This window comes from Podarcis liolepis (assembly GCF_965112155.1).
Source record: "Podarcis liolepis genome assembly, chromosome: 10".
In the NCBI taxonomy this organism is placed as follows: Eukaryota; Metazoa; Chordata; class Lepidosauria; order Squamata; family Lacertidae; genus Podarcis; species Podarcis liolepis.
In genome coordinates this window covers 19264192-19281467 of record NC_139562.1, presented here as the reverse complement: position 1 = coordinate 19281467, position 17276 = coordinate 19264192, and the positions used below count along the sequence as shown (strand labels likewise).

General features: G+C 45.2%; 2 protein-coding genes across 4 annotated transcripts in view; one reads left to right on the top strand and one right to left on the bottom strand.

Annotated features, from left to right (window-relative positions):
- The window catches only part of B4GALNT3 (beta-1,4-N-acetyl-galactosaminyltransferase 3), a 66528-nt gene extending 57446 nt beyond the window's left edge, over positions 1–9082 (top strand). The window contains exons 15-20 of the mRNA XM_083461777.1: positions 795–1090; positions 2828–2981; positions 3866–3938; positions 4851–5004; positions 5860–5986; positions 6513–9082. Of these exons, the coding sequence (XP_083317903.1) occupies positions 795–1090; positions 2828–2981; positions 3866–3938; positions 4851–5004; positions 5860–5986; positions 6513–6618 (910 nt within the window). The 3' untranslated portion in view covers positions 6619–9082. The remainder of the gene's footprint in view (positions 1–794; positions 1091–2827; positions 2982–3865; positions 3939–4850; positions 5005–5859; positions 5987–6512) is intronic.
- Positions 9083–9293: 211 nt separating this feature from the next.
- NINJ2 (ninjurin 2) overlaps positions 9294–17276 on the bottom strand; it is an 80365-nt gene continuing 72382 nt past the window's right edge. For 2 of the 3 annotated variants that reach the window (XM_083461819.1, XM_083461818.1), the window contains 3 exons: positions 14584–14815; positions 11420–11600; positions 9294–11137 (listed from right to left, as the gene is read on the bottom strand). In XM_083461819.1, the coding sequence (XP_083317945.1) occupies positions 11431–11600; positions 14584–14815 (402 nt within the window). In that variant the 3' untranslated portion in view covers positions 9294–11137; positions 11420–11430. The remainder of the gene's footprint in view (positions 11138–11419; positions 11601–14583; positions 14816–17276) is intronic. The other variant, XR_014516248.1, reaches the window with a different exon arrangement.

Sequence of the window (17276 nt, the reverse complement as noted above, 5' to 3'; positions counted from 1 at the left end):
TTGTCTTGTTACGGAACTTGCCATTTTTATTTTAGTTTTGAAAGGGCTGGTGGCTGAACATAGTTGGGGGGAAAACATTGGCTGATCTCTTGCAGTGAAAACAAAAATTAGGCAAAGGGTAACAGTGCAAATGTTTTGTGCATCAGGCCTGTGGACCTGGTGCTTGGTCAGACACGGCCTAAGAACCTGGTGAGCAAACGTGGTGCTGCATTAGAAAAGCCTGCTGGATCAGGCCAATAGCCCATCTAACGCAGCATCCTGTTCTCACACTGGCCAGCCAGTTGTGTGTGGGAAGCCTGCAAGCCGGACCTGAGCACAACAGCACTCTGCCGACCTGCAATTCCTCCACAAAGCTCAATTCCACTTACAGAGAAGTATATCACAAACTAAATAACTCTGTATGTGGTTTCCAAAAATTCATTGTACAAGAAATTCAACACCTTCTTAAATGATATTTACAATACCAAAATAATACGCAACTCAATATCTCTAAGCCAAACCTGCAATTCCTAGCAATTGGTGTTCAGAGGCAGAGGCATCTCTGACATTGAGCATAGCCATCACAGTTAGTAGCCATACACAGGAAGACACAATTCCTTTGTATAATAGGAGGACACCTTATACCATTGCTCCATCCAGCTCAGTCTTGTCTGCATAGGCAGGGGCTTCCCAAGTGTTCAAACTGGGAATGTTCCCAGGCCAATCCCTGGAGACGCCAGGGCTTGAACATGGCACCTTCTGCATGCAACACATCTGCTCTGCCACTGAGCTGTGGCCCTTCATGCCAATTTCAGGAGATTCCAGCTGCTGCGCGTCGTCAATGTAGAGAAGCGGCAGGACCACCTGCGAGGCAGCCGCTACCTTCTGGAGCTGGAGCTGGTGGCACGGGATAAGCGCATTGTCCGTTTCTCAGAATACGTATTTGCACGGGACTGGCATGGTAGCAGCAGCGGTGAGGAGGAGGGTATTATGAAGGATCTGGCATGGGGCCGCCAGCGCCACTTGTTGGCCAGAAAAACTGAGCCAGCCCTGTGCTGGCCAGCAGGCTTTTCCTGGAACCATCGTGCCGTTGTCCACTTCATAGTGCCAGGTAAGGGGGATGTGATAGCTTTATGATCTTGTCAAAATAGCTGCAATGGAGAATGATGGGATTTAGGCTTCTGCCACCTGTACTTCACCTGGTAGAGGTGCTATATCAGGGAGATGAAAAGTCTCAACCATAATTTCCCTCTGAGTTTGTATGTTATATCCTACATTATAGAACAGTATTTTTAGTTCCCATCTGGGACGCAGGTGGCGCTGTGGTCTAAACCACTGAGCTCCCATTGCTCTGTCCTAGCTCCTGCCAACCTAGCAGTTCAAAAGCATACCAGTGCAAGCAGATAAATAGGTACTGCTGTGACGAGAAGGTAAATGGTGTTTTTGTGTGCTCTTGGTTCCATCACGGTGTTCCATTGCACCAAAAGCAGTTTAGTCATGCTGGCCACATGACCTGGCAAGCTATCTGTGGACAAATGCTGGCTCCCTCGGCCTGAAAGCGAGATGAGCACCACAACCCCATAATTGCTTTTGACTGGACTTAAGCATCCAGGTGTTGTTTACCTTTTTTTTTTTACATTCCCATCTGGCAACCTTAATTTTTCTTCTTCTAACTCTCAGTGCCTGGTTAATGCCCCATGCTCTTTCTTAGATTTCCGGAAGAAAGACACAGCATTTTGTTTCATGTATCTTAAATTGTCACATATACTAAAATTCTCCTAGGACAAAATATCCATCTTAAGGTACTAAAACAGAATCGGTCATCATATTTAGCTCCAGTTTTAGGTAACATCCGTCGAACTAAAGGATGTGTGATAAGTGTGTTTCACAGGAGCACAGAAAAGCCATAGGTGTGGGCTTTGGCTCTAAGAATCCAGCATCCTAAGAACTCCACAGCTGTGTTGGTGTTTTGTTTTGCTTTGTTTTGGTTTTAAGTTATACATGAAAGGAGCTAAGCAGAGGTTTTCCTCCAGAAAAATTCTACTGGTCAAGGGATGGAGTGTCTAGGTACTGAACTCCTCACAGTCCTCATAACTATTGAAACCATATAATATATATGATTATTTGTGTGTGCATTTTTTTCCAAAATAAAGAGCAGAATATCTATTGCAAAAGGAAGGAAGTAGTGAAAACATGCTTAATTTGGACAATTTGTTCTTAGCTTTTGTCACAGAACTTGAGTTCCCTTAGCGCAGAATCAATTTGGATAATTATTTTGCACTCACAGCCCTGGGCTGATGCCACAGTATCATAGAGCTATACTATTTAGAGAATTAAATCATGAAGCCTAGCAATTTTTTTCCTGATATTGGCCTAGATAGCCCACTAAAGACTCTGCCTATAGTTGGACAATACAAACTGGTCAGTGAAAGACTGATCCAGGAAAGCATACCTGCTTTCCTCTGAGCAAACTGCTTCATTATCTTCACTGCACCTCTTTGTTTGCTGTATAGCAATGATGCTGTATATCTGTATTTGATAAATTAGTAAGCTCTTAAGCTGCCACAAGACTTCATATATTTTGCTGCAGCAGGCTGACATGGCTGCTCCTCTGGAAGCAGCTGCATTTGCATCTGTAGCTGAATAGGGATATGATGAGCAGCCTTCTATTGCGTCAGACTGTATTCCATCTAGTCTCGTGTTAGAGGTGTCAGCAATTGCATATAGAGCCATGCCCCTGTTTACTAGAACAGGAAGAAAATTGTGTATGTGTGTGTCTTGCCCCCTTGGGACACAAAACCAACTTTGCCCTCATTCTGTTCTTCTCTTTGTTCCCGGTGCCAAACAGTGAAAAACCAGGCACGTTGGGTGCTACAGTTCATTTCTGACATGGAAGAGCTGTTCAGGGTTACTAAGGACCCCTATTTCAACGTCATCATCACAGACTACAGCAGTGACGATATGGATGTAGAAAAGGCTCTGAAAAAGTCCTCATTACGCAGGTGAGTGTTGGGATGCTGCCGAGGAGACGGGGCATCAGGTGCCCCCCAGCTGGCTCCAGCCACCGGCCAGCAGCCGGAACAGCATCAATCAGAAACACAAGCCTCAGATACCTTTAGAGGCTTGGCACGCTCTATCAGCAGAGTGAATAAATCTTCACAACAGAAGTGGCGGACAGAGACATGTGAAAGCATTATTTACAGGAGTTTATTCATCATAGTTCAGGAACAAAGGAAAACATGTCTGCTTCCCTTCGTGTCGAAGCATACAGCAGTATAGCAAAAGCAATATACAAACGGAAGTTCCCAGCAAGCCTGTGCTGGAAGTAAACAGGCATGTGACACACAACAGTCATGCCTATTCCTTTTAAGGTGGAACAGAACTATATCCTAACAGTGAGAGCAGATCTTTTGCATTTGCGAACAGGAACACGGGCCTGCATATTTGAAGCATATAAGGGACGTATACAATAATAATAATCCTTACTCATAGAATCTTAGAGTTGGAAGGGACTTTGAAGGTCATCTATTCCAACCCCCAGCAATGCAGGAATCTCAACTAATGCATGTATGCTAGATGGCCACCCAACCTCTGCTTTTAAACCTCCAATGAAGGAGAGTCCACCACCTCCTGAGGGAGTCTGTTCCACTGTCAAACAACTCTTTTACCATATACTTCTGTTGTTGCAGCCTAGAATAGCATTAACTGGTTTTGCTGCTGCATCAGCTTGTGGTCTACTACAACCCCTAGATCCTTTTCACACATACTACTGGAAAGCCAGGAATCCCCCATCTTATATTTGTGCAGCTGATTCTTCCTGCCTAAGTGTAGAACCTTACAAAGCCTTACTTTGTCTGTAAAAATATAACCCATTTCTTGTCTTCAGGTACCAATATTTGCGGTTAACGGGGAACTTTCAGCGCTCTGCAGGCCTGCAGGCTGGGATAAACCTGGTGAAGGTGAGTGATAGCTGGCTAGGGCAGATGTTGTGAACTACAACTCCCATCCCCCCTGACCACTGGCCATGCTGGCTGATGGTAATGGGAGTTGTGGTCCATAGTGTATGAAAGGCAGCAAGCTAGGGAAGGCTGAGCTAAAGCACCTCAGCTGCCGAATGTTAGGTGGCTTCGGAATGATTGAAAGGGGTTTAGTATAAGGTTTTCTTTGCTTTGGGGCTTTCTCTATGAAAACCAGCTCTGTGGCACTCAATTGGAGCAAATGTCAATCTGCAGAAAACCTGAATTGACATTTGCTCTGATGGAATGCTAAAGAGTGGGTTGGGGTGGGGGGAATCAGCCTTGCCTGCTCTGACTCTCTACGGCAGCCTTTCTCAACTTTGGGTCCACAGATGTTTTGGGACTACAACTCCCATCATCCCTAGTTAGCAAGGCCAGAGCTCAGGGATGATGGGAGTTGTAGTCCAACAACATCTGGGGACCCAAGGTCGAGAAACACTGCTCTAGGGTTTCAGGTGGGATAATCCAAGTCTTATCTGGAGATGATAGGGATTGGGGCCTTCTGCAGGTAAGGCAAGATGTTCTATGGCTGAATGAACATAAACCACATGGAAGTAGATGTAGGTTGAACATTTGGGTTCATCTTTCTAACTGAAAGAGTGGTTCATCCATAAAAAAAGTCTGCCTATAGTAGTGGAAACTCTTTACACACACACACACAAAAAAAATAAAAAATAAAATTCAGGTATCTGACAGGTTTGTTCTGCATATAAGAAGCTGTCTTGGAGCTGGAGGGTGTTGCATGATGATATGTGATGTTTGCATCTTCCTTGAATGGGCGTTTCTGTGAGCCTTTCCCCAAATGCATGAGTGTACTGTGGATAACGACCTGACTGCTCCGTTTCTCAATTACAGGATTCACACAGCATCATTTTCCTGTGTGATCTTCACATCCATTTCCCGTCAGGGATCATTGACTCCATTCGGAAGCACTGTGTGGAAGGGAAAATGGCCTTTGCACCCATGGTTATGAGGCTCCACTGTGGCGCATCCCCAAAATGGCCTGATGGTGAGGTGCTGCAGGGAGGAGGGGTTTTTTTGCATAAAACCCGTATTATTCTGGGCATCTTTGGTGCTCTGATGGTGTTTCCTGCTTGGCAGGGGGTTGGACTCGATGGCCCTTGTGGTCTCTTCCAACTCTATGATTCTATGATTCTATTCTATGATTCTATGATCTTTCTTCCTCATTATCACATTTTTCTGCAGTTCATAGTTTAGCCTTGTAGAGATGGTTAAAACAGCGGTTTCATAACAGAGGGGGGAAGGTCTAGCACAGACAAGGAAAATATTCTGTATAGCAAGTTTGGTGGAATCTTTCTCAGCCCAAAGTCAGCAGTCCCTTCTGGGCAACTTCCTAGGGCCTATGTGCTAGTGGTGGCCTTGGGGTGGGGAGAGGCAAAAGTGGGTGGGGGAAAGAATGTACAGTACTTTCCTTAGTTGGCTACTTTTTATGCATAATCATACATTCCTCTACCCTCCTTCCAGGCAAGCAGGAGGCAGTATCAGAATTCCAGGACACATGCCTGCCAGGCAAAACCATTCAGGGAGGGTGCAAAGCAGGGATCAGTGAGGGGTTTGGCTTGGGGAGATTCATGAGGACTGCAGTTAGGCCCCCCACCCCCAAGTCCTGAAGTTCTTCATTCCAGCATCCTATTACTTCCCAATGAAGAGTGGCTGCAACTCATTAGGGTGTGTGTGTGTGTGTGTGTGTGTGTGTGTGTGTGTGTGTGTGTGTAGTTGGATCTTTCCCTATTAATCTGTTACATGTCTGGACCAGTGGGTGCCACAGGTTAGTCTGGGAACTTTATTTTTTACTAATAAACCATGTAGATGTGGCTGATGCTTTTGTCTTTCGCTTTCATAGGCTACTGGGAAGTGAACGGCTTTGGCCTCCTGGGTATATACAAGTCAGATCTAGTTCGCGTTGGAGGCATGAACACCAGAGACTTTGGGGAAAAGTGGGGAGGAGAGGACTGGGAACTCCTGGACCGGTGAGTGAAGATGTGTAGCAGCAACTGGCTTTGGGTTCTCTTCTCATAGGAACATAGGAAGCTGCCTTATATTGAATAAGACCATTGGTTCATCTAGCTCAGTAATGATGGATGAAGTCTAAGGGGGAAAGCACAATGTGGAACAACTAGCAAATAAAAGCAATTAACCAAACCGCTATTAAGCACTAAGTTTCATCCTCGTAAAAAACTTCCTCCTACACGCAAACAGAGCAATCTTATATATTCACTCACAAGTAAGTCCCATTGGTCCAATAAAAACCCACTGCCACTGAAGGGTCCCCCTTACTCTTAGTTGGAGGGGTAGTTTCCTGTGGCTGCCATTCCTGTCCCAACTTCCCACCCTCCTGATCACTTGCTTAATCAGAGCTTAGAGTCCTGATCCTGATAAAGACCTGGCCCATGGTGCTTTAAAGATTCCCCCACCCTCCCAATCCAAGCTTCACAGAAGCAGGCAGTTCTAGTTAGCCTCTCGTTCCAATCTCTCTCCTTCCCTCTCCTCCCACAGGATCTTTCAGGCTGGCCTGGAGGTGGAACGACTCTCCCTCAGAAACTTCTTCCACCATTTCCACTCCAAGCGGGGCATGTGGAACCGACGGCAGCTGAAGATGTGATGAACATTTGCACTCGCAGTGCAGACTTTATCCAGGCATGTCGAGGAGAAGATTCTAGTACTACAGAAGTCAGAATATTAATTTAGGCGTTATGAGAAAATAAGTTGAGGCGCAGAACTGAGAGCTTTAATCTTGTGAGAAAAATGAAAATGGGAAGAAAACGATGCTACCTCTAGTGTCTTACATCCACGACAAGCGATCTTTTTAAGAGCACAAAACCAAACTTTCTCACCAGCATGTCACAGATGCACTTCTGGGATGCAAAAAGCACACATAGGAAGCTGCCTTCCTCTACGTCAGACCAATTGGTCCATCTTAGCCCAGTATTGTCTGCACTGACTGGCAGCGGCTCTCCAGGGCTTCAAGCAGGAAACATTGTCAGCCCTACCTGGAAATGCCGCAGATTGAACATGGGACCTTCTGCATAAAAAGCAAGTGCTCTCCCACCAAGCTATAACCCTTCCCCTTTCCTCTTCCCCTGCATCATCCCTCTGCCTCAAAAGCCTCTCTTTGTGGTGCCTTCCTACTTCTTCCAAGGTTTTACTGAAATGCTTTCACTTCTTAGAAGCATCAGTAATGCCACAGTTCTCTGGTCAACGGGTACAAATGAAAAGGAGTGCCTTCCACAGTGTGTTAGAAAGAGGAATATAGCCTCGTTATGTGTAGTGCGAGTTGTTTTTAATGATGCTTCCTTTTTTGAGATACTTGAACAAAAACTGTGTCCTGAAATCCATGCCTTTGGACCAAAGTCACTCTGATATGTGGGCTGTGTCTGAATACCTGTACATAAACCCAGTCAGGACATACTAAAGGGGCCTAGCGGATTCTTCTCCTCACTTAATGCACATTGTGCTCTGCTCAGGTACAGCAAAAAGAATTATGTTGAAGCCTTCACCTTGTGGCTTGCCTGCATCTGTATTTCTCAATAAGCAGCCTCTCTCTCTCTCTCTCTCTTACCATTAAGCTGAGTCAAAACCCTGTTAGGACTTGAGATAGGTTTTTGGCACAGAATTGTGTTTATCCTGACAGTCATATGAAATGGGGAAAACAGGGAACTGGAAATATGAACTTGAGACAACAACCCTTGAATAGCCTAGCACTCAAGAGATTAATTTACAGCAGGGATTAGGAAACTGTGGCCTCCCAGATGTTGTTGGGCTACAACTGCCTTCATCCCTACCTAGCAGGACCAGTGGTTAGGGATGATGGGAACTGTAGTCCAAAACAAGCTGGACACCCAAGTTTGGGAAACGCTGATCCCTGACAACTGGCCCTGCTGATCAGTTGGAGTTCTAACAACATCTGAAGGGCCAAAGGTTCCCATCCCTCATTTACAGTGCAATCCTGGGCATATATTTTAGAAGTCCCATTGAGTTCAATAGCTTTTATACACTGTCCTCCCACCCCTTCTATTTATTTTGTCGTTTTAATGTTGGTTGGTTTGTACTCTGATCTTAATGTGCTCCAAGTCACCCTGAGGCAGGGGAAATAATCTTTTTTGAAGGACAAGATATATTTTGTAAAATTAATTGATAAATTAAAGTTATGGTTTTGTTACTACGTTTTGGTACTGATTATGTATGAAGACCAGGTATGTGCTTGCATCAGAAAATATGTAAGAAAATGAGGTATCTACGCTGCAGGTTTGGAAGGAGTGGCAAGAAGTTGTGCAAATTGGAAGTCAGATTTGGGCCTGACACCTTCAGGAAACAAACCAGTCCTTAAAGCAGGTCACACAAAATGGGTAACAGCTGTGTGTAAAATGAGGAGCTGAGTTGGTTCATTGATGCAGGTGGATTAAAGTGTGTGTGTGTGTATGTGTGCCAAATGATAATGGGAATGGCATTTTCTGTCTCTGGAAACATATGAGTTTCCAGACTCCTTTCTTTTTTTAACTCTTTCTTCACCCACTGTAACCCCACCCCCACGCAGCATAAAATTATTATAGTTTTTCAAGCCTCAGTGTGGAGAAGGAGGGGATGAGGCAAGGAAAGGAGGATGTGGGTTGGCCTGTGGGTCAGTGCTTCCCCCAACCCAATTTAAAAACAAAGTAAACCTCTTTCTTCAGAACTATTATTTAATCCTGTTTAAATGTGTGCAGATTTCATTGATTTCATTGATTCAATAATATCTCTTTGACTTGGTGACACACAGATACATAAACATCAAACGTTGGATGTGTGTATCAGGATTGGGTTTTGCTATGAAGTCAAAGAAGGAAATTCTAAGGGCCTATGCTGAAAGGACTTACCTGTATGAATCTATTGTTTGTTTGTTCCAGTGTCATCAATGTCACCTTCACTGAAGTACCTCTACACCTTTTATAGCTTGTGTGAATATCTGAAATGTTCTTTGGTATATTTAAACTGAAATGTGTGCCTTATTGATGAGTCCCAAACCTTTTCTTACTTGCAAGAGGAAGCATAAGTGCCTCCGTTTACAAATACAGATTCCTTACAGAAAATGTGTGTGGTGTCTTTTTCTGACCCTCAAATGCCTGCCTGCAAAGTGGACCAATCTAATGTGAAATTTTTGCATATGGGATCTGTCTCCTCTTCTGTATCTGGGTAGCTATGTACTATTCTATAAAAGGATATAAAAGAAAGATGTTTAGTGCTTAAGATTTTCATTCACAGTCTGCATTGAGTAATTTGATATACAGACCAAGCCACACCTTTGGATAAAATATACTTTAATAAATAAAGAGAAAGCAAATAGTTGGAATGTGCAAAAGATGCACCAGTTCTAAGTGGGATGACAAAATTGCAAGTCCTTTATAAAATATTGTAAGAGTGGCTAAGGACAGCATGGGAATAACTTTCAGAAGCAATGCACTGTTTACAAAAATCAAGGTTAACTTGTACAGCTTTAAAATGCTTTGCATTACTATGCATAGTATTATTGCCACCAGCAGAGGTTTATAATGCAATTTATTTTTTGCCACATGCAAGCTGATGGTCTGTATTTCAACTATGATCCTAGTTTTATACATTTTGTGTGTGTGCACACACACAAAAAATACACTTTTTATTTTATTTAAATAACAATTTGTATACAGCTTAATTGCAAAAAACTAAGCAGTTTTACATAACAATTTACACTCGTGGAGGAGCAGGACTAAGTACAATGAACCTCTGTGTGTGGAATTACCTCTCCTGCTTGGGCAAAACATAGACACTGTGGGAATCTTGGCTAATCAGGAGCTCCAGCAAAATAACAGGAGTTTCAGCTAGTTGCATCAGAGCCTCTGCACCACCACTGATTACTGGATCAGGGTAACATAATGCTTTTCATTTAATAATTGCATTTCTCAATGTTTTAGTAGCTGGGGCAGACTCTTCTCTGAGCTAAAACTGGAGGTACACTTCTCATTCTTACTTTTAGGGTAATAACTGTCCACCCTCAGAGGAGCCAACAACTTGTGCTCCTGTGTGAGTCACTATTTGGGGCCAGTCATTCTGTTGCATCCCATCCCTGAGAGCAGTTGATCCCATTACACAACACAGAAACAAAGTCTCATCCGGAGACATGCATCCCACATTAATTCATGCTCAGGTGGATGCCAAGCAAGAGCAGTGAATCAAAAAGAAACACAGTGGGCAGCCTCTTCTCTGGGTGGATGCTGTGTGCTCATACAAGATGGCTTGGTCTGCAATGCTAACTCCACTCCCCTGGCAGCAAGCCCCACTGAATTCAGCAGGACTTCTTGGCAGTTGTGGTTAGGATTGCAGCCTTAAATCATTTTTTTCTCCTGCTTTGCAAATCTGTCTTCATCTGACAACTTAGTGACCTCTTGGACAAAATTTGAACTAGTGACCTAGCACCTGCCCCTTATCAATTGTGCTCATTTGTAATTCTCTTCCAATGTTTTATTTTGATACTGTTGTCCCTGTCACTTACGTTGACTGCTGCTGCCATTGATGGAGTACATCAAGTTGAATCACTGTGGGCTGCTCCTTTCCTGGTGGGAGCTGGGAAGCTCTAGCTGAATGCAATCTTCTGAATTGCAGAGGAATCTCATTACAACCAGGGGTTGGGAACATTTTTCATACAGTCCCTTCTGGGTCAGAGACAAAGAAGAACTTTTTTCCATGTGTATGGTAGGCTAGTTTTTACTTACACTCACTGAAAAAAGGGTGCAGAGTAGGGCCAGTGGGTGATGTAAGCTGGGGAAGAGAGGAGTGTTTGGCTGAGGAAGAAGTCTAACCTGGGGAAGAGTCCGAGAAAGGCCTGGAGGGCTGCATTTGGCTCTCTGACCTGAAATTCCCCACTACTCCATTACAGGAGATAAACATCATTATGGGTTGAGATGAGGAGAGGCTGCTGTCAAGATCAGCTGAAAAATTATTCACCTCTTCAGAGCTGTAAACATGTTGCAGAAGTAGCCCACAAGGAGCAACTGATGTACTTGCAATAGGGTTCACCCAGGCAGTTGTGTATCTTAAATGGATCATCAAGTCTGAGATCAATAAGGCTATACGGAAAGGCATTCCAGCTATCTTCTACCATGTGCTCCAGCCTGCAAGGAAAAACAAGAGGCTCAGGCAGGTTGTGCATCTTACTGTTGATGGTGACAAGGATAAGACTCCTCTGCTGTGGAACTGTCTCCCTAGAGATAACCACCCTTTTCATATGGGGGGGGGGGGAGAGAAAGAGAGAAGAACTGCCATCATCCCACTTCATTACTTATGAACTGCCTAAGAATAATGATTGATGGAGTATCCTATGTCCAAATAGGCAAAAATGGATGGTGAGTGTTTATCTGTCCAATCTGGAAGCATAAGACTCACTCTTTTCTTACCCTTCCAAGGCTTAGTAGATTCTCCGACCACCATAAATGCTAGGATAGAGACCCGTCTTCTGCACACCAAAAGCAGTAATGAAGATGTTGATGATGACTATGATGAAGACTAGGATTGTGGCGATGTTGTTGAGCAAATTCAGGCGCTGCTGCTTCGTCACGTCGTTCAGGTTCATCCGAGCTATGAAAAACAAAAGACAAAACCAAGACAGAATTCAGAGGAAACTCTTCTGCTCACTACATTCTGCAGAAGGTGTGCCACCACCACCACCATTATTATAACTCTCTTAAATGTTCAATAGGCTTATATTTCCTTTCCTCCAATAAGTAAGGTCAGGAAACACAGTTTTACACACTATTCCTTTCCTTCCGCCTGGGAGGGCGGAGCCTTGATTGACTCCAGCTACAAAAGCCGAAGCTGCCAAACAGACACTTGGGCTGGGGTATCGTTGCTCTTATTGATATACTGGTGTGTGTGTGTGTGTGTGTGTGTGTGTTATCTTTGTGTAGTTTTTGATGTTTTATTTATGACTACATTTGTTATGTTTGTGTTTATATGAATGTTTTCATGCCAGCTGCCATGAGCATGGTTTTAACTATGGAAGGAAGCATACAAATAAAATGATGATGGTGGTGGTGATGAAACAATGCCCGGGTCAAACTCTTCCAGCGAGATTCTTATCTAAGTGTCATTGAAACCACAGATGAAATAGCTATGCTTCCCTTCTCTGCTCTGCAGCCTGGTGCAATGTTAGGATGTTGCCTGCCACCTTGAGTTGAAAATTTACTTATAAAAAAATAATCTGTGACCTAATTTTGCCCATGAGTACAGCTTAAAGTCCTTTTCATATTTCCGTGAGTTTTCTGCCTGATTGCTGTGGTTTAGAGAAAAGGGTGGCTAATGTCCTTTAATGGTTGGTGTCCAGCTGTGCCAGCCACAGCTTTCATTTGGAAAAAGCATGTTCAAAGCAAAGAATGGCCTGGGAAATGCCTCTCAACAGAAGCCAATGGCTAGGGGGAAAACCTGGAGATTTCTCTGGAAGATACGGAGAGCTAAAACCATTTTTTCCCACCCTAGCTCCAAGTGGGAAGCTGTAGTTTGGGAAGGATGGCGAGAGACATGGAAGCGGAGAGCTAGCCAAAGTCTAAAAAGGCTTGGACAAGGAGCTTTTAAGCATGGCTCTATGCCTGGAAAGAGCAAGGCAAAAGGTAGGTGTGGATAAGCCTTAAAATTGGCTACAACCCTCAGGTTTCCAGGGATCTCTCCCACAAAAAGGAAGCTAAATCCTGCCCTTCTTTATTGATGCACAAATATACACCTGAAAAGTCAAGCATGAGTGTGCCAAAAATGTTCTGGAAAGCATGTTTATTGTCCAGGTTACACTCTTCACAGAGCCAGGACTTGCTGTGCTCAGTGGCAAAAAGTGGTTTTCTTATAGCCTTCTCTAGCCTGGTGTCCACACCCTGGTGTTTTGGACTACATCTCCCATTAGTTCTAGTGAGCTCAGCTGTATGATGCTGGGGCGGCTAGGAATTGCAGTCCAAGCCATCTAGAGGACACCAAATTGAGGAAAACCTGCTGTGGTCTGTCGCTTTGTGCAATGCCTTAGATGCAGCCACCTCTTCAGTGTGAGCTAACTCTAAAACCAAAGGCAACCATCCAAAATGGCGAGGACCATTTTATTTTTTAAAAAATAAAGCAGACTACATCCAGCCTTTGCGAATCTGGTGCCCTCCAGCAGTTCTGGACTATAACTCCCATCAGGCCTAGCCAAGCTGGCAAAAGCTTGAAGCAGATGACTATGAGACACACACCAGATATTTCCATTTTTAGATGGCTTTGGTTCTCTAGGGCAAGCCAGAGGCTGGAGGCCAACAGCAGCTGCGGATGCTGAGGAATGTTTGCGGTCAGGCCCCATAACGAGAGAAGAGATTCCATTGATGCAGCATTAGCTGTAGCCCAAGTTCACGACCTCCGCCATTCCTTTCAATGCCAAACTCACAAGCGGAGAAAGACAGGCCTGTGTTTATCATGTAAGTCTTATCATGTAAGGGGACAGTGGGGCTGACCTGGGGTCGGGCCAGACAGCTCTGGAGACTGTAGCCCTCTGTATATTAACTGTAGGGGCAGCAATGGAATGCGGGGGAGAAGGGAGGTGAAAGGGAGAAAGGGATGGGGGTTATAGCTGCAAATGATGGGGTTTAGGCAGGCGGGGGTGGTAGAGGCTGTGTAGGGCAGCTTGGGTAGAGCAGCCTTGTTTCCTACTTCAAAAAGGTGGCCCTGTATTCGAAAGCATCCTCTCTCCGGTTGAAAGATGCAGAAACCTAAGAAGGGAGAGCAAAAGTGGCCTGGAAATTGTCCCATTAACAGTGAGCATCCGGACAGCAAGCTGAGAAGGCACACAGGCCAGGGGGTCCCTATTGTTTCCCTATTTAAAATACAGTAATTATTTCTAAGTTTTCATCTATACATTTCATAAATTACTTTCATTGTAAATCAGTGCTCCTTTGCTGGTGACACATTTATTTCTCTTTTTGCCATCATGTTAAATCGTTGCCCTAATCTGTAATGTCTCTGTGTGTGCTCAAACATTAAATGAGCATCCAACTTATTTCTTCCTAAGAGCTATTTTTTAAAGTCTTTTGATTAAGAGCAACACTGGGCATTATGGAAATGAGATTCCTAACTAAGGCCTGTCAAACGGAGAATCCCTCAAAACAGCCTTGAGAAAACTACACGGGTTCCTGGTCCTTACTTTTAATTCTAACTTTAAAATTACTTGCAAGATTAGATTACGCTCACTATCTTATGAGCATTTTTTCTGATTTATTTCTGGGGAGGTTAGATGACGTTGCATCAAAGTAAATGTTATCTTCACTTTCCAGGGCATTTCCCCACCCCTCTCCTTACTGGGGGGCGGGAACTCCCATATTTTGGGAGAGCATGTTTGTTTAGCCAGGCAGATTCTCTACCACTGAGCAGTCCCACCCCAGCTTCCTAATCACATGGCAATGTTTGAAATCTGGTAAATGACTTAAAGTAGCATCTGAACTGCTCTGTGAAAAGCACTAGAGCACTGTGCTGTGTATCACTCTTTCCTCATATGATGATCCCTGGAATGAACTTTTGAAAGAAGCAAAGAGGTCTGCAGAAAGATGCTTACCTATAATGATCAGGAGAATCCCAATGGCAGTTTGGAAGAAGAGAGAAATGGTGATGAGAGCAGTCAGGACAGCATAATATTGGAAGGACGTCCCCTGTTCCAGCACTGCCTTCAGTTGCGCAGCGTTGGCCATGAAGAGCGCCACATCCAGCATGCTCTCAGCCACGCTTTTCTTGGTGGCATAATGATTGATGTTGATGATGTTTTCCAACCTGGAGCCAGGAATGGATGGCTAGAGGAGGAGAAAGAAAAAGGTCATGGCACATCAGAGAAAGAGATTAGCTTAAGAACATAAAAAGAGCTCTACTGGATCAGGCCAAAGGCCCCTCTAGTCCAGCAGCCTGTTCTAAGTGCAGCCAACCAGATACCCATGGGAAACAAGGGAGCAGGATTCAGGTAGAAGAGCACCAGGAAGTCCACAGGCAGGGCACAATCCCATTCTCTTCCACTTGTGATCCCCAGCAGCTGGTGTTCAGAGGCATTCTGCCTCCAACAGGGGAGGTACAGCATAGCCATCACATCCTGTAGACATTGCTAACCTTCTCCTCCATCAATTTGTCTAATCCTTTAAAAAAACAGCAAGTTGGTGTCCATCATTAAAGATTCAGATCTTCAAATTCTACCATCTATTTTTAATAGTTATTACCTCCTGTTCTCATGGTGGCCATAGGGGGGAGCTCTGAGTAACCTCTAGTCTGGCAGCATCTGCCAGGAATGAATGGGCCAACTGCCCAACAGGATAGTAAATGTTGTTGAAAGGGAGCCAGAGCAAGATCATACTACCACTAAAGATAAACAAATATTTTGGGTACAGCCCAGAGAACCTCACTGGGTTTACTGCAACCACATTCAAATAGTCACTGCTGGTTAATTATTACCTAGCTGGAAAAGAGGTCACCCGCATGACGGCTAATTGCCTTTGCAGTTTCTTACTATCTTATGGACTGTTTTGTTGCTCAGAGCAAATATAATAAACAGCAAACTGCCATGCCGGATATTTATTAAAGGATGGCTTGCGCCAGAGACTAGGCGCAAAATGCAAGACCTGTGCTCCTTCACCCTCCCTCCCTTATACAGTGGTACCTCGGGTTACAGATGCTGCAGGTTACAGATGCTTCAAGTTACAGACTCCGCTAACCCAGAAATAGTACCTCGGGTTAAGAACTTTGCTTCAGGATGAGAACAGAAATCGCACGGTGGCAGCAGGAGGCCCCATTAGCTAAAGTGGTACCTCAGGTTAAGAACAGTTTCAGGTTAAGAACGGACCTCCAGAACAAATTAAGTTCTTAACCCGAGGTACCACTGTAGTCGCTTTTAACCATTTGTCCTTGTTTCTATCTTTTTAAGTATGTATAATCCCCTTTTAATTACTAGCAGTTTGTGGAAGAAATGGAGGCCCTGCACCAGCAACTTAAGATGAACTTGGAACGGGCCAAGGAAATTTACAAGAGGCAGGCAGACAAGCACCGTACGGAAGGGGAGACCATACGGGTGGGAGACCGGGTGTGGTTGTCAACCCAAGGGTTACCCTTTAAGGGGGGGTGCAAGAAGTTGCAACCAAGGCGGCTGGGACCGTTTGAGGTAACACAGCAGGTGAACCCCGTGGCATTCAAGCTCACGTTGCCTGACAGCATGAAAATACACCCGGTGTTCCATAGGTCCCTACTCTCACCGTACAGGGAGGGGCGGGAATTCCCGGGGCGAGAGGGAGAAGTCACCACACACCCGCAGATAGAAGAGAGGGAACACCACAACCCAGCCACGAAAATACTCGATTCAAGGTGGCGAGGACGCCAGGTGGAGTACTTCGTAGCTTGGGAGGGAAAAGCCGGGTCAGAAAACAGGTGGGTTCCCGCGGAGGCAATCAATGACGGGTATCTTGTGGAGGAATTCCACCACCTGTTCCCGGACAAACCCAAACCACTAGCGAGATTCTGGGAGGAGCAATTTGGAACCACAGACGATGAAGAGGATTTTGTGGGTTTTTCTGCCTCCGAAGAGGAGGGAGGAGAGGATTCGGAGGAAGAATAATCAGACTGGGAGGCCCACCCCGCGGGAAGGGATCAGAGCGGGTGGGAAGCGGGTTTTGAATCCTCAGAGATGGCGACAGCTCCTTCCGGGGGTTCCCCGCATCGTCAGCCGAAGAAAGGGACGAAGTTGGATCAAAAGGTCGGGCCGGGGTGGAGGGGGTCCTGGGGGGGAGGTGGATGTCAGGGAACTGACATCGGAGCCAGAGGCGGAGGGAAGGCTCCCAAGTGATGCTGGAGAAGGACCCAGCAGGGAGAGAGGCAGCTCATCAGCTGGGGAAGGAAATCAGCGCAACACCAGGGATAAAGGGGGGCAGATGGGGGAATTGGCGAGAGGGCTCCAGGACTCCTCGCCGGACACCAGCGGGGAGAGCACGGGTCCTCCGCTACCCACACCCTCCCTGCGCAGAAGACTTCCGCGCAGGGAGAGTAGGAAGAGACTTGGCGTCAAACAGCTTTTATGCTGGAAAAGGTTTAAGAAACGCCCACTGACGGATTCTGCTAGCGACTGAAACAGCCACAAAGTGAAGGGCTGTCCAGACAGAAAGGTTTAACCAGGCAACCTAGCCAGGAGTGGCGGCAACTTACGCACGAGCAAGCCCTATTATTATTACAGGTGGCATCCATTATGGGTTTTTGAAGGAATATTTGCAGAGACCTTGCATG